The 27,792-nt window shown below is 33.2% G+C and overlaps 1 protein-coding gene and 1 long non-coding RNA gene across 9 annotated transcripts; one reads left to right on the forward strand and one right to left on the reverse strand.

Annotated features, from left to right (window-relative positions):
• Positions 1 to 747: 747 nt before the first annotated feature.
• LOC118040054 (uncharacterized) lies at positions 748 to 5,725 on the reverse strand. Of its 7 annotated transcripts, none has more exons than XM_073411118.1 (9): positions 5,335 to 5,725; positions 4,546 to 4,685; positions 4,238 to 4,356; positions 3,726 to 3,953; positions 3,500 to 3,555; positions 3,333 to 3,411; positions 3,119 to 3,257; positions 1,807 to 1,920; positions 748 to 1,306 (listed from the first exon to the last, which is right to left on the reverse strand). In XM_073411118.1, exons 4-9 carry the CDS (start codon positions 3,893 to 3,895, stop codon positions 1,115 to 1,117), a joined length of 750 nt encoding a protein of 249 aa, XP_073267219.1. In that variant the 5' UTR covers positions 3,896 to 3,953; positions 4,238 to 4,356; positions 4,546 to 4,685; positions 5,335 to 5,725; the 3' UTR covers positions 748 to 1,114. The 7 variants fall into 7 exon arrangements, with proteins under 7 accessions (XP_073267219.1, XP_073267220.1, XP_034902807.1 ...); XM_073411119.1 differs by having other exon boundaries at positions 3,726 to 3,998; XM_035046916.2 differs by lacking the exon at positions 4,238 to 4,356.
• A 12,706-nt stretch (positions 5,726 to 18,431) lies between these two features.
• Positions 18,432 to 22,450, forward strand: LOC118040051 (uncharacterized). 2 transcript variants are annotated; one of them, XR_012170635.1, is made up of 5 exons: positions 18,432 to 18,781; positions 19,611 to 19,995; positions 20,128 to 20,266; positions 21,283 to 21,405; positions 22,109 to 22,450. It is a non-coding gene; the product is annotated as an uncharacterized lncRNA (long non-coding RNA). The 2 variants fall into 2 exon arrangements; XR_004686005.2 differs by having other exon boundaries at positions 19,611 to 19,701; positions 22,109 to 22,444.
• Positions 22,451 to 27,792: the final 5,342 nt, after the last annotated feature.

Consider the following 27,792-nt stretch of genomic DNA (forward strand, 5'->3'; position numbering starts at 1 on the left):
TTTTCACATTTGAATCAACCACAGCGGCCAGCGCCTCCTTCACAATCACCAGTCACCGCCACGTAACTAGCCATCTAACTAGGCTCCAAGAAACACTTACGTCTCAGGCTGTATGTTACACACTGCAATTGTTATAACCGGTTAAAACTTCATTGTGTCTAGTGCCATCAGTTCTCATGTCTACAGATTCTGTAACCTTCATTATAGTAACCTATAGCAGTAGCAGCACACAGCAACTCTCTCATGACCAACGTCAGGTCTATTTGTTGAGAAATGAAAAAACAAAGTCTACTTTATCGAACAGACATCGATAAACGAAGCAGAATCATAGTCTGATACCTTGATGAATGTTACCAACAGTCAATCTGTATCACTTGCTCTAGGATCTGTTTAGCTTCCTCCAGCTGGGTCATCATAATATAGACCGGACGATAAAAACTTTTACGGGCAAATTTTTGTTCTGTCCTCTTTAGAGTCCTTTTTGTAGAACCATACTTGTATTAATTGCTAGGATGTGCCAGTGTGCTTGGTGAACCAGAGAAATCAAACATGCATGAATGATTACAAGAAATATGACTATCTTGGATAAGCATACTTTCATAATCAAATCAAAAGTACGGTTCAAGCTAACGTGAGACCAGGCATGAGATCAATTATTGGTCATTAAGAAAAGAGCTACTGGGCATTCTTTTCTAGTTCAGTGCAAAATTATAGTAATTGAGAGCTTGGTTCTACATTTGATTTAAGTAGATGAAATAATTCTCTTTCATAATGCTGATTGTGATATACAGACATAAAATGCTACAAATATTTAATTAGTATATCAGATAAATAGATTTTGTGCTGAATATAAATGCATTTCGTTTTAGATGCTAGGAATGGCTACATAATATCCAGATTGAAAGAAATTATGAAATCCATCCATAGTTGGGACAGTCGAGCTGCTACTAACGGAAAAGAGCAAATCCATCCCTTCCTCCCCTTCCTCTCCTTTCCTGGTTGAAGAAAGACAGCTATTACCAAAAATAAAAAATTATAGTCGTCCTGGTGTTTGAGGAGAGACTGCATTCCAATCGATAAATGAATCATAAGAAACTGATCTGAGATATATACACTACTCAAGAAGCTTGTTACAGGTGCCGACACCAATAGCTGCAGCAAGATGCCAACCAGCATGAAGAAAAGGAGTACTAGGAAGGCAATCATCAGCAACGAAAAGAACACCCCCCAACAACGATGACATCTTATGCAAATTATGTGCCATCCTTAGATCCGGATCTTTTAATGCTCTTTTTGCAAATGCTACCTAGGAAGAGTAATTCAGGGGAAATCAAGCTTTTAGCAATATAAATGTAACAATAAAAAGTTGAGAGGGTATTACCATTAAAGGATTTCAAATTGCAACTAATGAAGGAAATGAATATATTAATCTTGCAGAATAGAACAGTGTGAAACCCACAACGTGACTTTTGCTGCTCAGGCTTTCATGGGTCACCTCATTGGCTTCAGCAATATAGACATTTCATGCACTCAGCACCCATCAGGGTGCTGATATTCAAACTATGTGATACTTTCCGGTAATTAATAAATTCTGGCAATCATAATAACTACGCTAGCAAGGCATGACGGTAAAATTGAATGCCATTCTAATTTGTAGTTACATTATCAGCATTAATATGTGTTCCTGGCTAGTCAACAATGGAACTGTCAGCAACATCATCATTTTAGTCACAATATTTGTGGACCAAGACAAACTGAACTCTAATCAACTTAATAAAATCGGAGGTAAGAAATGATCTACGTTACCTCCATCATCCCTGTATGAATAGCAGAGACCATCAGAGGCTGGATGGGCAATAATGCTGCAGATGCAGCCGTCAAATACTTTGAGTTCTCATTTCTTAGGGCCCTTGACAAACACTGCAAAAGGTAATTCAGTGATCAAGTTCATGCTAATGTAGCTCAAATATTTAAAGCAAAATCTCTATAAGAATAACTAAACCAAACAGCACAGCAGAACTTTAATTAAAAGTTCAGTTTGTGGTTACTTTGTTTATGTGCATTCAAAGCGATTTCCTACCAAGTTTGCTTCTATTTGAGGTCAGAAACTAGACTTGCATTGCTGCTAGAGTAAATTCTAAGGGACTTTGCTTCTTTTTTTGTGGTTAACTGTCAAGGTATCCTCAAACAAGCTTTCGCCCATTGGGACTAAGTTTAGGGAGTACTTGGCAACTCACAAGGCATGTTTTCCACATCTGATCTAGTGTGTTCACATGAAATTACTTTCTCATGGCTTCTCCTTCAATCGAACCCAAGATGGTAATGAATAATCTACAATCTAGACACTAGATCAGATGGTATTTCCATTACAATTAAACCTTGGTGGTATGGAGAAGAGTAGTTCTATGAATGCTGCAAGATTGGCGTGCATATGTGAAAATTAAAAAAGAATAAAAAGAAAAAGAAAACATGAGATGGCCAGAAGACAAGCCATTCCCCAAGGGGGCAGCCTTATTTAAGAAGTCAAAAATGGGCATATAGAACAAGTGCATCTGAAACGTGGAAGATTTGATTGCTAAAAGGCAATAGGGAAAAGAATAGGGTTTGAAGTGCCACTCATTCATGAGAAGATGTATGTAGCGATAACGTGATGATGAGGTGAGGTGAGTTGTGGCTTCCATGAAATGAAAGTTGAGATTTTGTCAATTCATGACTTGGGATATTCAAACAGGTGAAGTCAGAACACGGAGGGGAAGAAAAGATAGAAAGAACACTCAATATATGAGGATGCCGGGGATTGCATCAGGTGCCCAGTTGCCTTATGTAAAGTAAAACCAAATCAAACATAAAGCACATGAACACATCAACCGCTTTATCATTGCCATCATCATTTTTGTTGTTGAATTTAACACTGAAGGAAAGGTGGCATCATTTGAAGAAGGAAATCAATTTTAAAAGAAACTGCTAAACCAGATATATGAGTGGTCAGGACTGAGAAGTATCACATCTAGTTCCACAAATAACATTCCAGTTTAGCATAAGTATTCAAAACTGGATGTGCCTGTAACCTTGATAGTATAGTTGTGCCAATATATAAGAGTTCATTTGGACAACTTACTACTGTCGCTGTGGCTATCATTGTATAGTCAAACCATCTCAAGTACTTCCTCAGCTTTCCTCTTGAAGAATGATACAAACTTGAGACAACTCCAACTCCGATTAACGAGTTGGCATACAACTTAGTATTCAAGTTCTTCCTGTATATAAAATAGATTAAATAATCAAAGAAAGATCTTATCTTTATGAATTATCTCACAGAAAAGTATTACTACCTTGGAGCCTGGATACCAAGAACAATAAAAGGAAGAGAGGTAATCACATTGGCAACTGTTTCTGCAAGATGCTGATCACCTAGTGAAAGTATGATGCATTAGAGAGCATATAAAATGTGATGCATGCATTATCAAACTTAAAGAAGTTGTATTTATATTTGTAATACCATGAATGCAGCCCTGGATAGGCCTCAAACATCCCGGTCTTTGCTGCCATACTCTCCTGGATAAGAAATAAAAGACAGGTTATTAGAACATTTTATGACTTTGTAGACTTCAATATCCCTTAGCTATGGGGATAAACAGATTTTACATTGCTGAAGCCAATAATTTAACAATGAAACATATTTTCCAAGTGCATGTTGCCATGTTGGTTGAAGGTTTTACACTTACCGCATCAGCAGCAGCTGATCCAGTCCTTTGCCTGAACTTTCACTAGTTGATTGAGGGAAGTTCCCCTGTTGATCAATTTGTTTCAAAGCAAATGGAGAATGCTGGACAACATGGATGCCATGCACACTCTCTAGGATTTTACAAGGATTGAATCTACTCTGGTGACTCATAATGTCAAAATATGGTTGCCAGCAAGATTGCTGGCATCAAAGGGAAAAATTGAATATTCTGCATCAAAACGGAACATGAATTCATTACACGATGTGCATGTACCTGGGTCTATCAGATTAAAGTACCCTTTATTTGTTTGCAGGTGCCATTCAAAGCAAAGATATCAAGGTGTTTCAAGCAAGGAGAAAACTGTACTGGTCATGTAGCCAAACAAAATTGGAAAATGATCTCAAAACTTGTGTATTCTATGTGACCAGCTACAACACAAAGGGCATGCCAATTAACCATTGCGCTATATGAATGCAAACAAAGAGAAACTATTTGAGTAGTATTTGGACAACCTTCACGATTGCCTCCTAGCTTCCAGGTAGAATCTGCAGCTAGTACTAAAATCTTAGTCCACGCCCAATTTCATCATGTTTGAGGAGTTTGTTGGCTAGGAATAGTCATAACTTCCTGGCTGCCATTTGAAGCAAAATATTACATAATTCAACTCACTGAACAAAGAATTAATCTCAAACTAATTGGTTCAATTTTACTTTTTCCAATCTTTTTGCTCCATCCTAGGCCACATTTTCCAAAGATTCCAAGAAATTAAATCTCATCAACCTCTTTTAAGCTAAATAATTTTTTTCCCACAGTACTTTACCTTTCACCCTCACCCCATCAATCTTCTAGACACGATCATTTATAGGACTATTGCTTTACATGAACGCATCATCTCGGACAATATTTTTCCTACCCACCATGATTAGCATAACCTCTGGCTAGAAGGTGGAAGCTGCAAAGCTATTCACAAAACTTTAATCAAGAAAGACCGCATCATAAACACATGAATATAATGGATAAAAAGGGGGCAATCTTGGCCCAAAATCCACTAAAATCAGCGAGAAGATTATAAGCATATCTGACAAAACAAATCGGAAACAAGATTGGTATAGCAATCATCAAAGCAACCCATCCATCTAAAAGAGGATCAAATGCAAACTTATCAATGCTATACTTATTGGAATGGGATGAATCCAAGCTCGTGATATCTTATCCAATTTCAAGAATTCCAAAATTCTACTCGAGAAAACTCTAAAACTGCTTCTAGAAAACCCCGCTTATGTCTGATCAGTTCCTTAATCAAAAAGCATTTAGTGCAGCACTTAATTAACAAGTCTTGTTTTTCCTAAAGAAAATAAGAAAAGAAGGGGGAAAAAACAAATTCCTTTCCGTAACTGGGTTCAGAAAAGAAAGAAAAACCGAACATTGTAAAGAGCCACAGGGTCCTCAGAATATCACACAAAGCATGACAGACACAAATGAGCACAACCATTTTGGAGTTTCAATTAATCAGAACATAAACACGCAAACATGCAGGAACACATGGACATAAATAAACAGATACACGATTATGGTATGTGGAGAGAGAGAGAGAGAGAGAGAGAAATACCGGAGAAGAAGATGTGTCTGTAGAGTTAAGGAGGGAAGCTAGGGGGGGGGGGGAGTTGGGTATTTTATAGGGGAGAAGAGGACTGAAAGGAGGAGTTCGAAGTTTGAAGAGTTGAGTTGGGAAGGTGAACGGAAAATGAAAAGGCGGGTACTTCTGTTATTTTGGACTAAGGAACAGAGAAAGAGATGACCGAATCTTCTTCTTTTTCTTTCTTCTCTCCACCTCGCTACTAAAATATATGAAAAGCTAAATGTTTTTGTCTTCTTTTCTATTCTTGGAAAAGTGAGAAAAATAAAAATAAATTACAGCTAAATTCGCTTGCAACAACTGATAACAGTTGGCGACAGTCTACATCTTCTCTGTCTTCCAAACAAAACCCAAACCCTAACACATCACAACATGTTTTTATTTATTTATTGAGATATCAAAAAAAATCCTTGACCGTATGAGACGTCATACTTTTTCCTTAACGATTTTGTATTTTCTCTCTCGCTCTGTTTTTTTTTTTTTTTACAGTATAAAGCTTGGTTAATTTCAAACAATATTTATTAGAAATTTTATTTTTTTTTCAATTTTACCTTCCTTTTCCTTTCTTTATTTCTTTTCTTTGGGTGCACGTGCGTGTTTCTGAACCACAGGTGCGCAGCACCCTTTATCTGGCTCTAAGCAGTCGACATAATAAATATCAAGGCCCCTTCACTTTTAATAAAACGACCCAGTATGGCCCGATAAATAAGATTTCGGATCGGCGTCAATCAGAGTTCAACACTATCACGGTCCTTGCGTCCTAATTTTGTTATTTCTTAAAATTATTTTGCTATTATAATTTCTTTCTTTTTTTTTTAACATTATTCACTTTTAATCCATGTCACTTTCAGCTGAGAAAACAGCCTCGTGAACTCAGCCTTAACCTCAAGAGATGATTAATCTAGTATGTTATTTTTTCTTTTTTCTTTCTGAATTTAAAACTTTGAATTAGTATCTACGAGTATTAAATTCTTTCGTACGTACTAATATGATATAATGTTATGCTCTTAAAATAAAAAAAAATCAGTTAGCAAATTAAATTTATTTAAATAGCTAAAACCAATTATAGAATATAATTGATTCCAAATAAACTCTTTCTCATCACCTTTTGTACTTCGGTCGGCTCCTTTCCGAACATAATAATATTGAAAGTTTATTCTGTTCTCTTGTGAAGTCAATCATCCTTATCTTAACCGAAACATGAGTCATGTACCCTATCTAATGCAAATATTCTAATTTGCAAAGAAATTCAGTTTTTTTTTTTTTTGAAAAAAAATACTTGTAAATTTTTTTTAAGAATATAATATAAGTTAAAAAAATAATAAAAAAAATAACATACATTTACATAACCGCAGCTAAATTAATAAACCGCTGATGGAAATAACAAGCCGCAGTTAAATTAATAAAACCGCCGGTGGGAATAGTGGTTCTTCCTCTGGAACGATTCCACAGGCACAACCTAATCCTTGTCTATTCCAGTTACCAACACCCTCATCGTCAAATAATCATCCGCATACATCTCATGGTGCCTTGACAGCTGCCAACCGTATTAGTTCCACAAATTCACCAGCAAACATTAATTACTATTGAGTTAAAATAATTCAAGTCTAATAAGTTTTTAATTGGATAAGTGTATTAGAAAATAATATAGATAATATTATAAATTTTATATAAAAATTTAAATTATTAAATTTAATGGCTCCTATCAGGATGGTCAGATAGGGATGGCATCGTTGCCTGAGCATGAATCATCAAACATGTTTTGGGGGAACCAACTGCCTAGAGGGCTAGGAGCAGTTAATGCGTTTAGTAATCTTCAGTTGATGTTCCCTTTTAGCTTGATTTGCCGATGTTCTGCATTTTATTAGAGAGAGATAGTAGAAACGAAGATAACAGGAACTTATGCTGGAATGATAAAGGAACTACCACAACCGCTATTTCCATTGCCGATTTATTGTGATTTTTATTAGTGATTATACGGAAAGGAGTTTTTTTCAAACATTTTTTTTTTTTTTTATCATATGAGATATCTTTAAATCTTTTATCTTAATTTCAATATCCTTGATTTTGGACCAAGGTCATTGTAGAAAAGCCCGAACAATCTTATATCCACACATCTTCTCGGCCCAAGACATTTGATTGAGGCTATAGCCTCAAAGGCGATCAAGGTCGACGATAGGAGCTGGTGAGGCCCAATTTGCATTTTCTGCGAGCTTTCGAAAAGTCTTCCCTTGATTAAACAGCTGGGGACATCATGGATAGTAGTTGATACTTGGACAGTTAATATTAAATTTTAATTTTTTTAAATAGTTTTTTATTTGAATTAATTTGTAAAACAGTTGCTTTCTTAACTATCAAATTGTCTTTTGTAAAGTCCTATTTTCCCGTCTTCGTTGTTTGTTCTCACTACTCTTTTTATTTTTTTCTTTTTCTTTTTTAATATACAGGGAGGTATTGTAAATATATAACCTTAGGACCACAACCTGTCGGAGACTGTTCTATTTCTGAGGACCATCTCTTAATTGGACCTAATTCAATAATTGTTTCCAACTACTGAAATTTTTGTAACTTGATAGTTCCACAAGTATGGTGACCAGAAGATAATATTATTATTTTTTTATACTATAAAAAATTCAAAATTTCATTTTCCATCCAAAGTTAAAAGAGACAGAATAAAAAACGCAGAGCACCCCATCATTGAAATGTCAAGAAAATAGATTAACAGCGGGATTGATCCAAGGAAGAGTCTCTAGTGGAAGAAAATTGGATCTCTATATGGGTGCACGCGCCAATGCAGAAGAAAATTAATGGTCCAACATTGCACACGTGATCAATAATGAAATCTTGCAGTGGAAAGAAATCCATGAACAGAATTGTTCCCTGTTTCCAGTTTACTGATAGAAAGACTCTTCCTGAACACTCAAATTTCCGCTGAAGCCAGAATTTTCGAAGCACAAACTTGAATACATGGTGATGCAAACACCTGCACGTGGCAGGTTTTGTCTCAAAATTTAAGTATGTCTAGTTTTTTTATGCAAGGAACCCAGCGTCTGGCTTGTAAGTTGCGTTGTTTTTTAAAAAAAATTTATTTATAAAAATATATTAATAATATTTTTTTTTTTTTTTAAAATTGTTTTTGATATCAGTATATTAAAATAATGTTAAAAATATCAAAAATATATATTTAAAGTAAAAAAATTAAATTTCTTTTAAAAAATACTTTTAAAATACAGTGAATCTGGAATTAAGTTTTTTTTTGGCCAAGTTAACATGACGGAGGGAAAACGACAAGTATGGCTGATTGTGCTCTTGAAAGTCAAAAACTTTTGACTCATTGTTTGAGTGCTATTCCCAAAGAGGTACAAATAAGGGGGCAAATTGTACAATTAGCACATGGATTTAAAAAAATAAATGAATTAAAACAATAATAAAAAATTATGGTCTTTATTAAATTAGTATAGTAATTAAAAATTTTTGGTCAAATAAATTGAGATGCTTATGAACCATTCGATTTGTAAATAAATTAATAAGCTCGAACCAAATTAAGTTTAGGATATTGAAATTGCGAGGGCTATGAAAGATGCTAACAAGCTAGCAATTATATATAGCATGTAGGGAAAAAATAAATCAATATATTTAATTATTTTGGGGGGAACAATTGTTTGACTATTTTAAGTCGGAATATGGTTTTTTCTTATGTCACAGTTCCTTGTCGGAGACCATGAATTTAATAAAAGACTGGGATGAATTTAATCCATATATATATTTCATTCAAAAACTTGTTCACGTAATAAAAGAATCAAGCTCAAGGCAGACTCGCTTATTTTTTATTCATCCTTTAATTAAACTAGTCATTCATGTATGTTTAGTGATGTAGTATAGAATATTTTTTTAATTAAAAATATATTAAAATAATACTCTTTTTAATTTTTAACATCAACCTATAAAAAAAATATCTAAAAATATTATTTTTAATATTTTTATGATGAAAAACACAATTTAAAAAATAAAAACCATCACCAATATCAAAACATGATTTTAAATTTCAAGTAAACACATGCCAAGTTGAGTTTCAACTAAATTTCACTAAGCTGAGTTCATCATCTGCATTTGCAGCGATAATCCAAGGGTTAATTAAACGTGATGCTAATTTAATGGTGTTTTTTTTTTTTACAAAAATTATAAATATTTATATTAGTTTACGCGCAACTTAATTAATTTTTTAAAATTTTAAAATTAATAATCATATAAATTTTTAATAAGCTTTGAGATTTATAGCACTTGAATTGATAAATTTTAAAAAAATAAATTTAGAATCTAATCAGTTAAGCTGTATCTCAAATTTAATTTAAGTATTTTTTAATTAAATGAAAATTTGATAAATAAATGAAAAACCTCCAAGGCGTTTTATCAATCTAAGAATTAACAGTGTCATCAATACGTAGCTTGATTAAATACTCATCGAGAACCACGTCAGTACCGATGGTCATTTTCTTGTACCTTTTACTGCTTTAATTAACTACCAATGTGGGTGTATGCATGAACAGCTGTGGTTTACATTTTTCGCTTTTTTTATGAAAAATAATTTCTTTAGGGTTTTGAAGTTGTATAATTAATTACAAGATAGACATACAATATGATCTTTGAATTATTAAATTAAATTAATAAATTAAAACAGAACGGTATTTTGATGGCTCATTATTGTAGTGAACTCAATCACAATGGACAACAATGTCCATATTTTTTTATTCCTAAATTTTTATAAGTTTTTATAGTTGCCTTTTTTTATAAACGTTTATTTTTAATTGATACATAATTAAATAAAAATAAACTTTAAAAAATGCCTCACATCATCGCACGAACAAACCAGCCAGTGTGACCTAAATCGTGAATGCTTGGCTTTAGCAATACTTGGCATTGTCTAAACAGTTTGAGAATGAAGAATTTAATGTCATTTACCCTCAGAAGAAAAGCGTGGAGAGAGAATTATTCCTGCTAGTGCATAGACAATAATAATAATAAAAAAAAAACACAGAGAAAAAAAATAAAAGAATGAAAAAAATCGGCTGAATTCCGAGAAATTACACAGTAACAAAACCGATTGACGTGCTGCTGGTATTTTCTTGGTGTGTATATGGATGCAAGGTGTACGTACGTAGAAACTTTTGGTAAAAAAAAGGGGTTATACTTAGCATGATCTTGTTGAATTGATAAAATGTTTTAATTAATAAAAGAATGACGAGTTTCAAATCCTACTATAACCACTTTGATTTATTTTTTTTTGTCAAAGTATCCCAGCTTTCATGTCAATGTACTAGGTCTAGAGTTGAATTTAATTACTATAGGACATAAAAAATTAATTCTACAAGTTAAACTAAGTTGAGAAGTAGCTATCCAGAATTGTTTTTGGTGTAATGTACAGAGAGTAGGTAGACCATATATGCGAGACTCCTGCTAGGATATATATCATTAACATCACTACAGATTCCTAGAGAGCTTCATTGCCTCAGATATACGAAAGCTTGATTCAGTATATGATTGTGATTGTTTTTTAAATAATTTTTTATATTAAAATATATATTAATAATATATATTTTTTTATTTTTAAAAAAATTATTTTTAATATTATGATTTGAAAACATTAAAAACATATTAATTTGAAGTTAATAAAAAAAATTTAATTTTTTTCAAAAATACTTTTAAAATACAGAAACAAACAAGTTTTAAAGATTGATATTCAAGGTGTCAATATGAATGAGCATTTATCATATGCATAGAATATAGCGAGATAATGAGTTTTTTTATTTTTCAAAAAACCCTCAAAACAAGTAATAGAAAGTTGCATGAGTAGAGATAATTTTTCAACTTATTTGTTTTTATATTTTAAAAGTATTTTTTTTAAAAAAATTATTTTTATTTGCTTTAAATTAATTTTTATAGTGTTTTTAGACCATTATGATGTTTTAATATCAAAAATATTATTTTAATGCATTTAAAAATAAAAAAATATTTTTTAAAAAAACTTCTACAACATTCCCACACATATCATAAGTTTATAATTTTATTAAACGATAACTGACTGCTAATGACCAAATATGTGGCTTAAAAAGTCTATACTGGATTCGCAAGGGTGAATTAGAAAAGATAAAAATCACAAACAAAAATATACAAAATGTATGGATAAATAAATCTAAGGATACATAAAAAGCCCGCAATTCCTAAACTAGAGCAATCAAGACTTGTTTTATACGGGGAACAAAAAAAAAAAAAAAAACAAAAAACTTGAAAATAGGTTTTCAGAGTAAATTCTAACGTTGAAAATAAATTGTGACAATTAATTCATGTCAAATTAAACCAAGATGTGGGTCTTTGAATTAACTTTTGAGATTGATGAAATCTATACTAATTAGTAATTAGATTCTAAGATAAGAATTTATGATAACTTGTGTCTATTGCTATATATATCTCATGTGACGATGTAAAGCTAACATCACTGTTATTTAATTATGATCCAAAAACACTCAGCAAAAGATCAGGAGGAGAGTCTTAGTCTTTATCAAAACAAGGGTACGTCATGGACAAGATGGCCAGTTAAGTCATTCCCTGAAACTAAAATTAACATAATAAAAACAAAACCCTACAATAAGATAAGCACAAGTGGGACGGACAGGTTAGATGCAAAAAACAGTGAAAACACAGAGTTTTTGTTTACCGATGCCTTTTTCTCAATATATTCATTGGCATAAATAAATATGAATAAAACCCCGGAGACAGCGGCTATTAATACTGGACAGTCCCACAACACCCTCTCCAAGCAACATGATGGGAAAAAAGAAATACATAAAACAGTAAAAACAAAAACAAAACAACAGGTCATGCCCGAAAGCAATGAGAAAACAAATCAAGCTGTAGCAGTATAATAGTACCACTATATTATAAATATGGTGTGAGGCCGTGAGAGTGAAAGGTGCTAAATCCAAAGATTCAGTGTGTGAAATAAGAAAATATAAGAAGGTTCCACGAATCAAGGGTCAAGATCATGTGAGCAGACCCATAAGATAAGGAGCACCCAAAGCTAAAAAGTTCTCTCCAGCTACCGATCTCTAGTTGCTCTTGTTTGGTTGCTTTCAAACTTCCCAAAAAGATTTCACAGAATTATTGCAACTTCACTGCTTTGTTTTCCATTCTATTGTGTAAATTTAGACATCCCAGTTTGCCTTTTTTATGGTCTGCTAGAGGGTGGTCTAAGTGGTGCTTCCTATTTGCTACACAGTCATATTTGGTGCAATATGATATTTCATCGTAAAGTTGGCGTAGCAGCAGCAAGAGGTAGAAGATACTCTGGAGCTAAAGCTGCAGTCATCTTCTTATTCTGGATTCTGTTAATTCTTGCTCAGTTGGGTTTGCTTATAGCTTTTGGTCATGAAGAAACTGGTAAGCTGGTGAAGTCCCTGCCAAGAAAAGCCAGGTTTTTTGAGACATGGTTTCATGCACCTCCAAGCCAAGATCAGCCTTTGGACATTGGTAAAGGAGATCCAGACACAGTGTACGAGGATGATAAAAGGATAATTCATACAGGTCCTAATCCTCTCCACAACTAGGAAGAACGGTAGGTTGTGGAACTTATGTATGCTACTAAGATTTAATGCTATAAATTTAAGAGTGCATGTAAGATGGTTTCTGGGTTCAGCTTTTTGTTCTTTACTTTTGTTTTCTTTTGAATATTATAGTAGACGAGAGAGAAGAGAGCATTGGCTTTAGCCTTTTCAGTCATGTTTAATGAGGTTGGGACAGTAGTGCAGCAATGGTGTGTGAGAATGAGGGCAACTGAGAAGGCTAGTGTAAATGCTCCTGTTTCTTTTTCAGTGTTTTCTTCTGCTGTACCCTTCTGCTAAAATTCACTGGCTTTGAATTTAATTATAGCTACTCTTTATTCATCTACTTTGCCACTCATGTCCTGAAAACCCATCAACTAAATTTGAATTCTTGCTCTCGTTTTGCACCTTCGTTCTTAGTTCTTGTTTTTAAAATTTCCATTTTAACACCCCAAAGAACAAGGGGAACCAAAACTGATTGTATAACCTGGACTTTAATTTATCCTTATCCTGTTTTTGCATTTCTGAAAAAAATTAATTTCTTTTTATTTTTAAATTAATTTTTTTTTAATAGTTTTCAGATATTTTGATGCTTCAATATAAAAAAATAATTAAAAAAAAACAAAAATTTTTTTTTTTAATACATTTGCAATTAAATGCACTTAAGTCTTTGCTGTAATAAAATACACAGAAGAAACTACTAAACAGTGTCTGTGTATGCTTCATGCAGTAAAGAGCAGTTCAACTTACACCCCCAAAAAGATGGGCAACTCTACTTTAAACATTACCTTTCTTTCTCTGTTGAAAAGGAGCTTTTTTTTCTCATTAAAAGTGGAGAGCAAGGCCACATGCCTCATCCTTCATTTTTTTTTCCCACACGATCTGATTGTCAACAAAACTCATCAGTTTCAGTACTCCAAAAGGCAAAACAAAAGCTGGAAGAAATGGGAATTGATGCATATACTATTATTTGAATGGAGGTTGAGAACAAGAGTGCTGGCTGCTACTCCTAGGATAGGTGTAGGTTATGTTTTTTGACAAACCAGAATTAAATTATTCTAATTTTGACCGTCTGTCACCCAATTAATGTGTCATATGATGTTAATGATTAAAATAATCATGCACCAAATTCTATAAAAAAAAGAAGCACTGCAAACATTATAAACCCAGAATATATAAATCCTGGACGTTCAATATTCAAGCAGTCTTAACAGCCACGATGATGCATTGTTCGGGCAAGTGATGGACGGCTTATGGCTAGGAAAACAGACACCATTAGAACATTAATGTTGTTGTGGACCTTGCGGTATGTCAATCATGTATCTGGTCACAGACTGTAGTGCAAAGAGACATGGCTTTGATAATTAGGTGGGGGAGAGGGCGGGGGGGTTCTCTCTTGATTGATTATTCCTAGAAATACCATCAGTTTTTTTGGACTTAAATGCATCCATTTCTGTAAATGAGGATGCCTGTCTTGCTGGGCCAACACGCTTTCTGTTTTTTTATTATTATTATTTATGTGGGTGTTCAAGCCAGTTTACACGCACGACTAATTCTTAAACCTTGGGAAACTGTATCTCACATCAAATTTTATATTTTACGCTTATAATAACATTAAGAATCCAATTATATTTTAAATAAAACCATCAGTAAAATGTTCTGTTTTGTACATGTATGGTATGCCGGCGGTCAATTGAGCGCTCCCTAGCTGGGGGATGCTCGCAATTCCTCCTGAATGACCACAATATCCCTATACCATTCCTTCAATCACTTGTTGGACGTGGAGGGAAGCCTCTATTCCATGCCCTTTTTGGACAGCTCCAATTATCAACTTAATTTTGGGCTCATGTCACCTTTGGACAGAGCAAAGTTCCGAGTCCTCTAACGTGCAAAGAAAAGGCATGAAACTTCATTGGAATCAGTTTTGTCTGGTGAACTGTGAAAATCTCCATGCAACGGCTGCAGAGAAGGGATGGTGTTTTCTTCAATTGTACAGTTAGCCTTGACAAACTCAAAAGATTCCGTGGAAGCACGAGAAACGAAGGTCTGAAGACCACAACATATTTTGTGCAAAAGATAGTTTTTCCCTATGAAATGAATGTTTGCTTGAGGCCATTGTAGAGCATTTAAGTGCACGTACGCGAGTTAAAGAGGGTGTGGTTAAGTGCAACTACCTCTTCTCTCTCTTTTATCACCTCCACAAGGCTTTTTTTTATTGCTTCCACCCACCCATGCTCCGGCTTGTTTAATTTGCTAGCTTGCATTTCTCAGTTTGATATCTCCTTTTGCACCATTAGTCATCATTTTCATCACCAATGAAGAAGCCGTATGAGCAGTGGAAAGGTCCCACAACGGCATGCATGGCTGGAAATGCTAAATTTAATACAATGCATCAACGACCTCATTAAAAGGTTCTATTAATGTTAATCAATGGAGGTCGCATTCATGCTCCTCAAGCATGCATGATAAAACATGGTGGTTGGTTTTTAACAGTACTGTTGGTTTTCAGATCTACTTTCGTCTTCGCCATTCCTCGGGAAATCTCTGTTTGATTATCCTCTCATGAAGGTACTGATCTACTCAATTCTAAACTATGTAGGGGCCAAGCAGCTAGCAAACAAAGCAAAGGAATCTATGCATGAAGGTCTGATGATCTACTCAATTCTAAACTATGTAGGGTGCCAAGAACATGCTCTTCACATATAATAATTAATGGTATGTGCAGGGATGGATTTTTGGGACGCTAGGTGATACGTAAGGCAACCCTCAAACTTTAGTTAGCCCCATTCGTTAGTCCTATTAGTTTTGACTAATAAGGGAAAAGTGCCTTTTCATTGGGCGAGTCTCAATTTAGCCTAGAGAATATAGACAATTAATTTATAAATTAACACATGTTTGACAAATCAAGAACTCAGCTGATTCATTTAAAAGTAAAAAAAAAAATGAATTTCCTAAATTAAATTCAATTAAAACCAATTTGATTTTCAAAATCAAAACATCGTGTCTTTTCCGTCGATCTGTCGTTCTTCCTGTACATCTCACTTTCTTAGTCTATATGGTGAGGCAAATCGTGCACTTGATTGTGCAAATCCTTGCCGTTGATTCTTGGCACACTCGTGCCTTATTATTAAGAGTTGGCGCATTTGGACAAGAGAATTATTATATTTGCAACTTCTGAATTTTTGTTAATACATGCATACAAAAATTTGATTTTTTATAAAAATTATTTTTTATATATTACTGATATTAAAAATAATATTCTAAAAATAAAAAATAATAATTTTAATATAATGTCAAAATTAAAAAAATACTTTAAAAAAATAATAATTACTATTTTCTCAAAAACCTCACATCATCATGTCGATATATTCGATAGTTTTAAATGCTATGGGGAACGATCAACTTCAACGTCGCCTTCCACCGTAGGAAGATCTACGGCCTCCATAAACTATATTAAAGTGGGAGAGATGAGGATTTTGACGGCAAGGGAAAGTGGAGGAATGGTAGCTCTGTGTTGGTTGAGAGGTTCGAATTAAAGAGGATTGATGGAAGTTCGGTGCTAACCTTTGATTATAGGCATACTTGTCAAATTAGGATAGAGATGAGGATGATAAATGAAAGCAAAAGCATACCAGATCGATTTCTGTTCTTGCTTGCCTCTTCCATAACTTCTCTAATTCATGTATTGTAGGTGTTAAATGCACATGAGTTTAGTTAAGGGAAGCAATGTTTTTTAATTAATGGATTGTGTTCCTTTCTTTATTATGAAATATCCTGGAAAAGTTAATGAACATTAATGATGCCCAAAAATAATTTAACAAAATACCTAAAATGGATTTATGTTCATGGAATTATGGATGACATTGCTGTAATTAAAAATTATAGATGGCAATTTCATTATTTTGAGGCTCCCCATATTTTTTAGTTATTAAAATGAATATAATAATTAAATCATAAAATAATCTTAAGAATGTTAAGTATTAGTGTGGGTATTAAAATTCAAAAAATAAAGTGTAAATTTTTCAGACTATAACTAGAAAGTTAAAACACAATCAAATCTTATAAATTTTTTATCAATAAACTTATAAACTTTTATTCTTACAGAATATGCTTTTACTTCAATCATTAAATTAAAAAAAAAAAAAAAAAAAACTAAATCTTCTAAGCAAGGTTAGTGTGCCCACAATCACAATTACTATAAATTAAAAATAATATAATGAAAGAATTTTCCCATACACCGTCAAAAACTTTAAAACTAACTATTAGGATCAATTTTTGGTTTTTTCACAGATATTTATTGGTCATTGTTAAATTAAATGAAGTTAACTTGGTCTTTTCAATTTTTTTCTTCACGGTAAAATTACTGAAAAGCTTTTTAGAAGAAAGAATTACTAAACATGCCTCCAAGAGTTATCTGTCTTTTACTTTTCTATATACAAATAAAATAACTAACCTATCCTTTTATGCAAGTCTCTTTAACTTGCACCTAGGATTTTTTTTCATCTGTTTTTACTTTTTCTTATATATTATATATATATATATATATATATTATATATAGTATATATTATATATATATATTGTTGTAAATTTAATTTAGGTTGGTATTACGGGTCACCTTGTTAGTTTTCATATTGAAATTAAAAAAAAAATACATAGTGGCGGTTTAAACTTTAGTGTTAAATATCTTTTTTTTTTCTCTCTCTCTTCTCCTTAATTTTCACACATCACCTGCCTAAAATTTCAAACCATCCATTCAATTCCTTTTCTTTTATATTTGATTTTATATTCTTTAATTATTATTTGTTTTATTTAAAATAATTTTATAGAATTGATTTTTTTCAATTGCATTCTTCTTTAATTTTTTTTATATGTCAGATTTAATCCTTATTTTTTATTGATATTTATTTTATTTAAGATGGCTTTTAAAAATTGATTTTTGATTTTTGCAATTTAATCCTTTTTTTAGTTTTTTTCTCCTATCAGATTCGATTCTTATTATTCTAATTTTTTTATTTTTTTTTACTTTGATTTTTTTTAATTTTATTTTTTAATATTAAATTAATAAATAATTTAACTTCTTAATTAAATCTGATTTCAGGATTTCACGAGTTTCTAGTTCAGAGGATTAATGCAGTTTATAGATTTTTTTCAAGTTTGCTCTTTTTTTTATTCTTATTCTAAATTTATGTTTTTTCAGTATCATCTTTTAAACATTTATTTAATTGAATATTGCACATCATTATTTTTTATATAAGAATTTTTATTGGTTTTGAAAATAAATCGAGTTATTTTTTAGTATTGTTTTATTTGTTTATTCTTTATTATATTTTAGCGTTTTTTTTTTTTAAATAAAATTTCATTTCATTTCATTTATTAAAGTTAAATTAATTAATTAATAAAAATATAAAGAATTTCACTTCACGATATATTTTGCTTAGTTTATTTTTCAAGTTAGTTGTTTCTTACAGACGCGTGCAGTCTTTTTGGATATCGTCGCGTAATATTTTACAAGAGCGCTATAATCATCTCAAGGAGCTCATTCTAGTAGCAAGGTGAATTCCATGGCGAAGCGATGATTAGTCTCCGAGCTGTTCTTTCTTCTCCTCTCAGTTCTTCTCGTTGTAGCCTGACTTCGGGTGTTAAAGTATATAAACAAAAACTCAACAATTTCGGCAGTCTACTCTTCTTTGAAACAGAAGAAACAAAAAGCTTAAATTTTAAGACGTTGTTTGGAAGAAAATATTCGTGGCGGAGGATACTGATCGGTCCAGGAAGGAAAGTCAGGTCTATCACTTTTTACTCAACGGCGTCACGATTGTCTATGGTACGTTAGTACTCTTCTTTTCTTTTTTTTTGAAAAAAAAATTATTCTCATAGGAGATGATACAAATTGAAGAAGCTTGAATTAATTTCACTTTTTTTTTTTTAAAAAAAAAACGATATTGCTGCTTTGGCGAATTGTAATTAATAGAATAGTCATTCATTATACATTACATTCTGTTTTATTTAAAATATCTAGATATTGAGGCGGATTTGACATCTGATTGCGCTAAAATATCCTAGTTGATTGAGGATTTGTTGTTATTAATTTTACCTTGTTGACTTTAGATGGAAACTTTATCTGCCTGCGATTATATAGATCCCATCATCCGTTTGAAATATCCTTGTTTGATTTTAGATGCATTGCCCTGTGTGTGGCCGCAACTTTGATTTTGTGATAGTTTTTGGTTTTATTTTTATTTTTGTGATGTTGTAGCGAGTAACATTCCAGTTGTGAAAGAAGTTGAAGCAATAATGGATCCAGCAGCTTTCACTGTTGTGAGATTTGTTGTATCTGCCATTCCATTCTTGCCATTTGCATTGCAAGCATAGGATGATGTTCGGACCCGTAGTGCAGTGATAGAGTTGGGGTTTTGGGTTTGTCTGGGTTACCTAAGTCAGCACTTGGGCTGCACACATCAGATGCTGGTCGTGCATCATTTATATTAATGTTCACTGTAGCTTTCTTGATCAGCCTCTAGATTGTGTCTCAAATCAAGATTTTTTTTCTTGGTTTGGTTGGTAACTGTACTTAAAAGATACAAAATTGGGCATATGTTTTTGTGTATAAATTGATCATGTAATTGTGGTTCCTTTGCTTGATGGTATGCTAGGAGCAACACGGTTCCTGCACATACCTGGTTTGGAGCTCTCATGTCCATTGTACGCCTTGCAAGTCTGGAATCCAGTGGATCTCCTCCCAGTGTAGGTGTTGATCCTTGTTTTTGTTGATTAGTGATTCTATTGTTCGTTGCATTTGATGATGATCGAAGTGGAAGGACCAAGCATTCTTCTTATATTAATTTTCCTTCAACTGGTTTGAATAAAATAAGCTTGTTTTCAACCTTCTATAATATTGGATTTGTAGTTGCACATTGCCAGATTGGTGATCTCATTGAACTTCTTAACTGTGGTGTTTTTGGCTTGCATATGCTTAGAACGGAACATATATGGAGAAACACAAATAGAAATAACTTTTTACCTCGTCTTGGATACAAGGTGTGTTTACAGCATAAATATCCACAAGAAATGTAGTCTGGTTATCTTCACGCATGGTTTGAAGAAGTTATTGCTAATTTAGTTATGTGTTATTGCTATCTCCTCAACAATATGATATTTTGTTGGAGGCAGGTTTGGTGGTGTCCAAACTTGTGATCCGCCATCATGGAAGTGGGAAATGGTATGCATTGGATGACTGCATTTCCATGGATACCGTCACTCTGCACTAGCATATTCTCAACTGGGTTGTGCTTATGGAGAGAGCATAGAGGTACGATAAATTGTTTTCATCAAATTTGCCAACGTTTCGAAGGAAACTTCAAAATTTCTTAAATAAGTTTCACACCTTTGTCCTTATTTTTCTTCCTTGTGCTTTCTTGTTTGTCACGCTGCTTTAGTCCTGCATTTTAACTTACGTGAAAGAAGAAGGTAATAAAGGGAAAGCACCTTAATGGGTTCTTAATTTGAGGATATGGCTACATAACATCATTCCAACTATCCAGGGCATAGACATCATGAACTTTCACACTCAGCTCTCATAAAGTTTGCCCCGATTAAAATCTCAGTACACTCAAACGTGCCTCCCCAGTTGTCCTTCCCACCCTGGTTCTGGGAAATTCCTCGTTGTTAGTTCCCTTGCAAGTGCAACCCTTTTTAAATGCTCTATCCATCATTCTCTACCTTCGGCAGTTCTTCCCTCTAGGCCCGTAAAGTTTGTGTCTATATTAGTTAATGTGAATTTATAGATCTTTCTGATGTTGTTTTGAAAGAAGACTAATGATGGAAGATTTTTTTTCCCCTTTCATGGAAAATTGATTTTTTTTATTTTTTAAGATTAAAGTCACCTTGGATTGTCCTTTTATTTATTTTATTTTTTTTGTCATGATTATTGTCTGTGGAGGTGTAGTTTATATTTTTATTTGCCTTGTGGGTTTATGAATTTCTCCATGGCTTACAGTTTAGTAATATTTGGGATTTGGTAATTCATAATAATAAAAAAAAATTACAATTGCATAGAAACTTATTGTATTTTATAAGCGAGACAAATTTTATATAATATTATTAAAGTTGTTATGTAGATTCAATTTCAGTTAAAATTAAATGTGAAATCTTTTTGGGAATGGAATTGGAATCTCCCAATTCTCAGTGACGCTGACGTTGCATGATGATTTGTGGGATCATGATGATCCTTGCCTCTGGAATGAAAGATCACTGATGAGTTTAAACAAAATGGCTTCAATCGGATTTAGAAAATGTGATCACAGGTTGCTTTTATTAACTTCGCAGATGGCTGCTATGTGTGATGTTTTAGCAACAGAAACTGCAATCATTTATGGTTTGAGCCAGTCTGGGGTTCTGGATTTACATGGTTTCTTCTTGGTGAAAGGATGGGGGCTGCTCCTGTGCTTGGTAAAATGTTCTGCCCCTGGCTCTTATTCGTTGTTAGTTTCTATCTTTTGATCGCCATACTTAAGCGTGGCTCCGGATATGCTTAGAAGATAATGTCAGCCAATCAGTTCCTTAGTTTAGAATGCGCACTTTTCTTTCATTTGATTTTTCTTGGTATTTCGATTAAACAAGATTCTGGCGCCACAGTCTGACCTCCCCCCCCCCCCCCTTTTGCCACTTTCTTTCCTCCTGCTATGGCTATATGCATGCATCACAGCATCTTTCTTTAGTCGTCCCAGAAAAATTCATTTAGATGGCCTCTAACGAACGTGCAAAGCCAGAAGACTATGTTTTTAAAAATATAATCACCAATGGGCTGTCTGTAACAGCCTTCGGTACCGAAGAAGCAAGTGATTTTAAGACACCAAATATTTTGATTTGGTTACGAAAGTAAATGGCCCTTAAATGGGAGGAATCCGTACAGCAGATTATGGATTTTCTTAGGATGGTTTTCTGGATTCTAAGAATTGAAAAGAGCCATGTGTTTTAGCTTGGGAATAGCAAACTGTGTGTGGATATCAACATTACCAAGCTATTGTCATCCTAAAAACCTAAACTGGGACATGCGTGTTGCTTCCAATTTCTCATTACAAGCATCTCTACTTGCTTGCTTCATGGCCCTTATTGCTGATATCAGGTTGTAATCTTTCAAAACTTCTTGTAGGTGGAAGCCTAAGGGTGCATATATTTGGATCATCTTCTCTGTTGTATCTGGAAAATACGAAAAGAGAAGTGAGAAAGGTGTTCACCTTCTGGTTTCAGATGAGTAAAATGGTTAGGGCCGGTTCCAGAAAAGATGTTCCCCACACAGTTAAGACACAGCAGTAACTCTCTCACTCACTCACTTCCCCTCAAATCTTGTATCATCTTGTTTATATGTAATTGAATTTAATTATAGTATTTAATTTGAATTCAATTAATAAATAAATTAAATTTATACGTTTAAAAGTGATAAATTTCAATTCATTTTATATTTTATATTACCCTCCTGACTTTCATTTAATTTTTTTAAAGGTTTTTTTTTTTTTAAAATGTACAATGAGTTATTTTAAAGAAAAAAGAAAGTTTTAATATTAATTTTTTTAGTAAAGTAATTCAGTGGGGTTGATATTTTATTTATTTTTATATTATTTTAAAAAATTAAATTTTATTTTTTATATTCAAAATAATTAAAATATATAAATAAAATTTCTAAAATTGAATTTAGAAGATGTCAACCGCGCAGCTCTTGATAGCTGTATATATATAGCTACTTACTATTGTGAAAGCCATATTGGGTCTCTCTGCAAGAGGAGGGCCCAGTAATCAAGTTAAAGCTTTTTCACCCAATTATATATAGTTAGTTACTATTGTGAAAGCCATATTGGGCCTCTCTGCATGAGGTGGGCCCAGTAATCAAGTTAAAGCTTTTTTTACCCTAGTTACTATTGTGAAAGCCATATTGGGTCTCTCTGCATGAGGTGGGCCCAATAATCGAGTTAAACCTTTTCGGCCCAATTATATAAATAGTCTCGTTTTGTTTTCAAACTACTTTTATATCAATTTTATCTTCTAAATTTTAATTTTTTTATAAAGTATTCCTATCCGTATTTATTTATGAATTTTTTCTAGACATAACTTTTTTTTATGAGAAACAACGATATTTTCTTGGGGGAGGTTCAGAAGTTGAGCAACCAGTTGTAGGATTTTTTAATTTACAGCAGAAATTAATTCATCATAAATCTTTTCTCATCACGGCGCTATATACCATCGTCGTTATCCCACTGCCACCAACATAACCAATCGCAGGCCACAAACCAGCTCAATTTTAACCATTAAATGGCTGTTATCACGAGGGTGAGGAGGAGAACAATAGAAACAACATGTAATATATAATTTAATGGCTAAAATTAGGCAAAATTGAAGTTGGGATAAGATAAGAAGATTTATATCGGTTACTTGTATTTTGATTTCTTTACTATATTACTCATATCAAATCATCTCAACATATATTGGATTTGGAAAATGCTAGTGGTAGTGACGCTGTAGCGTCACCTGCTCACCTATTTTCGCCTGACATTTTTGAATGGGCTTTAGAATATCGATTATATAAGTTTTAAGATTTTTGTATTTTCATTTTAATATATCCTATGCCTTTTTACTCATTGTTACAAGTTATCTCGACAGGGATTGCATGGATTTTACATGCTATTTTTGTTAGTTGCTGGAGATCAATTTGCTGATAAAAGAAGGCCATAAGTGAACAAATAAATAGAATTAAACAATTGAAAAAGTTCTTACATTTGTTGCAATGTAAATTTATAAGAAAATCATCTCAACCCAAAATTTTAAATTATTTAATAAGATATTAATATATAATTTGTATTATTTTTTAAAATATCTCCTCAAATAAAAACTCATTAAAATTTAATGCTTAGTTAACATTTAGAAAAAAATAATAATTTCAATGTCAATTTGCTAGCTCAATGAAAAAAAGAAAACTTCAAATCGGGTTTAATGGCCTTTTATCCTCAATTGTGAAAGTTATGACATATTAAGGCTTATACTATTAGTTTGATCAATTTTGTCGCACGTGTGCGGCGTCGCGGCGAAAATAGCATGTTCTTCCCATTTTAAATCTACAATGTAAATCTATCTATATCTATTTGGCAAATATAGAGAGACAAGAAATTCTTGTCTTTTGTGGGTGGAAAATGAAATGGGAGTCGCCACCTAATATTTTGGTCACTAGGAACTCTAACTGGTCTCAGAGATCAGGTACGGGGACTGGTTGCGTAAAAGAAAGGTATTAGCACCCCAAATACGCCCTACCTAAGGTAAGCTGCATTGTTTTATTGTCTGATAAAATCTAAGATATTTTCGTGTTTTCCTAGTTGTTGGTATGGTTCAAGAAAAGTCCTCCTCGGTAAGGAGATCCTTATCTTAAAGGGTAATTCTGACGTTAACAAAAGAATTTAATACTCGGAATACTTCTTACGTATAAGATTGTAACCCCAAATGCTAAAAGAAAACACAATAATTTTTTTTGGAATTTTTGAAATATTGGCCTAGTTCTCATGGCTTGAATAAACTGGTTATTAAAGCCAAAATGCATGCTAACACATATATTGTTTTGAAATTTCATTTGTTGTGTGAAAATATGATGTTATAATATATATATATATATATATTATATATATATATATATATATATATATATATATATATATATATATATATATTGGAGAGACTAGACCGTATGCATGAAAACAAAAAAATTTTTTTTTTTTAATAAACTTTTTTTTTCTTGACGAAAACCGGGTATTTTAATACTGGATTTATATCTTTACAGTATAAAAATACAAATTGGTATTGATCAAAATACAGTAATAAAATTACAGAAAAATCACAAATTCTTTGAAGAAAATTTTTTCGAACGAGCCAGACTCGGCCTAAAAGGAAATTGGGCCAAAATCAGCCCAAAATAAATTAGGACCCGGTTTCTACAGGGCTGGACTCAGCCTAGCCCACACATGGGCTGGACTGATATTCCAACCCGAAATGAACATGGACTGGTTATTGTGCACCTGCACAGTAATCAGTTAATTAATTAGGTGGTTACTGTGCACCTGCACACCTGTTAATTAATTAGACCTGCATAGTAACCGGGGAATTAATTAGCTAGTTACTGTGCCCCAGTAACCAGCTAATTAATTTCTTACTCTGCATGCAAGAAGACGAATACGGGATAAAGGGGAAGAGTTACCTGCGACGATGAGCTTGGGTAAAGGAGCTGACAGTGATGCTGGTGGCGGTTTTGCTGGCGGTTGTTGATCGAAGGTTGGCTCTTCCTCTTCTCTACTGCTTCTGTGTTCTTCTCTGCTTCTGTTTCAAGCTTCCCTGTCTTCTTCTCTTTGGTTGCCTTTGCTCCTTCTGTCAACCAAGCTCTCTTATCTCTGCAGCAGCTTCGTGGAGATGCTGGTGGTGGCAGCCTGAGAAGTGGCCTGGATGGTGGTGGCGTTGTTGAGGGATCCCGGTGACAGTAGTTGTTTTTTCCTCTCTACAGCGGTTCAGGGAAGGTGGGAAGGTGAAGGTAACAAATCAATGGTGTTGGCAGTGTGGGTGTGTTTGTCTTTCCCTCCTATTCGATTTCAGAGCTTCCCCGTTTTCTTCCCTTCTTTTCCTATCTCGTTTCCTCTCCTCCTACCCGCTCACCGTAACTCTCTTTGTTTCAAAACTTCCCTCCCCTTTCAGTTCCAAAACGAGCTCTTTCTCGTCCAAAAAATCCTCCACCTCCCTTGTTGCTGGTGTTAAGAGTAGTATTTATAGGCTAGAAGGGAGCGGGCTGTTGTTGCGCGTGGGGAGCAGGGGAGCGGCCTACTGTTATGCCTGGGGAGCGGCCTGCTATCGGGCGATTGTGATATTTTCCAGTCATGTGGCACAGGGCTCTAGCAGCATGAGGGAATACACTGTTCAGTTTTTTTTTTTTTTTTTTGGACCCAAAAATGGGTTACAACAAATTTTATCCATGAGATAAGTAGCATCCCTTCCTTTGATTTTATATCCATGGTTCAAATTTTGATTGTTGAAAAAAACCCTTTTAAAAGTTCATTTTTTGACATTTTGAATTGAAGATTTTTCATGCATGCTAATAAAGATTCAATATACTCTCAAAAACAAATTTAAATTTTTTATGGTCAGGAAATATTTCTTAATTTTTCTTAACCATTAGATATTTTTTAAAATTATATAAAAAAAATAGAAACTAATTTGGAATGATCCTAAATCTTGCTGGGGTGCTAAAAAAATCATATAAATTTATTTGTATAACCTTGGTTGTGACTCTCGAAATATTTGCACATTTAACATCTCATCAAGCTTAAAACATGTCTTTTTAACCGTACATTTAACATTTAACATTGGCCCTGCAAGATCAGCTGGAGACAGCCGGAGAGCTCAAAACTCCAGCTGCGAGGTTCTACAATCTACGGAAGAGCCAGGTCTCCAATCATTCACCTAACATTGTGCAAGCAGTTAATGCACATCATGGTGACTGGGAGACTGATGGCTCCATCAAGATTTAAGATAGGGCACGATTACAGCAAAGCAACAACTGCAGCTGAATTCATGTCTTTTTGGAAACCTTTTGGAACAATAAAAATGCTTAAAATCACTCCAAATAACCCTTTTTATATCATAATAAATCATTTTGCTAGCATTGCGGACATAAGGATATGGTGAATGGAACAAGACAACAACTCATTAAGTTCTGGAATGGGACTGGATGTTGATCGTTTATCTAATTTAATAATAATGAGATCTCGTTTTCTTTTTGCTGAAATCAGGACAATCTTCTCAAAGCACGTTTAAGCTGTGATAAAAAAACTTTTCATGATTGAGACCTAGAGAAAAAAATATGATTGTGAACACACTAGCGTGGAAAAGAAAATTAAGTTGATGTAACTTATTGAGAAAAAATTAACTTGAATTGAAAAGGACAGGATGCTACTTGAGATTTCAATAATAATTGTTCTGATCATCAAATCTATTTTCATTTATCTAGATTCAATCTCATATCTTTTTATTTCATTCTTATAAAAATTATAATGATAATATACTATTATTAGTACATCTTCCTACATAAAAAGGTATGAGAGGGTAATTTTGTCTAGTTATATGTTAGCAGAAAAAACATGAAGTGTAATTAATTAATCAATACTTTTCTTCATATTATGATCTACTTTTAATAAATACAGAAAAAATAACCTATTTACCTATTTAATATATATATATATATATGTGTGTGTGTGTGTGTGTGTGTGTGTGTGTGTGTGTGTGTGTGTGTGTGTGTGAAACAAGTAAATTAGACAACCAACAAAATGCTGCATGGTCTTGATAAAAATAAAATAAAATAAAGGAGAAACAAGGTCACGGCCTCACCGGTATTATTGACTATGCGTCGTTTACTCTTACAATTAAATATATTATCTATTCAAATTATTAATTTATAATCCTATTCAAATCTTGTATATGAAAGCTGACTGGAGGATATGATCATCATAGAGAAAACAAGTAAATCTGATTAAAGAAAACATTAACAGCTCCTAGACATATCTTCATGGTGTTTGGTGATAACTTTTTGACAAACCAACATATATAGTGCTAACGAAATTATGAAAAAAGAAGAAGAAGAAGAATGAGGTCACGATTATTGTTTACGAATCGTTTGCTTTAGCAGTTAAATATGTTGTCTATTCAAACTCTGTATAAGATTTGGCAAATCTCAATATTATAGTGTAATTACTTCATATCTTTTTCATACATCACATAATTGCCTGATCATTCTTTGGATCATCATATCATTTTAAT

Source organism: Populus alba, chromosome 8, assembly GCF_005239225.2.
Source record: "Populus alba chromosome 8, ASM523922v2, whole genome shotgun sequence".
NCBI classification, from domain to species: domain Eukaryota; kingdom Viridiplantae; phylum Streptophyta; class Magnoliopsida; order Malpighiales; family Salicaceae; genus Populus; species Populus alba.

Coding starts and splice junctions, on each gene's coding strand:
- LOC118040054 (XM_035046917.2), bottom strand. CDS start 3,895: ATGAGTCACCAGAGTAGATTCAATCCTTGTAAAATCCTAGAGAGTGTG. Junction 3,556..3,725: donor GATCAGCTGCTGCTGATGCG/GTAAGTGTAAAA, acceptor TTTCTTATCCAG/GAGAGTATGGCAGCAAAGAC. Junction 1,921..3,118: donor TGATAGCCACAGCGACAGTA/GTAAGTTGTCCA, acceptor TACCTTTTGCAG/TGTTTGTCAAGGGCCCTAAG.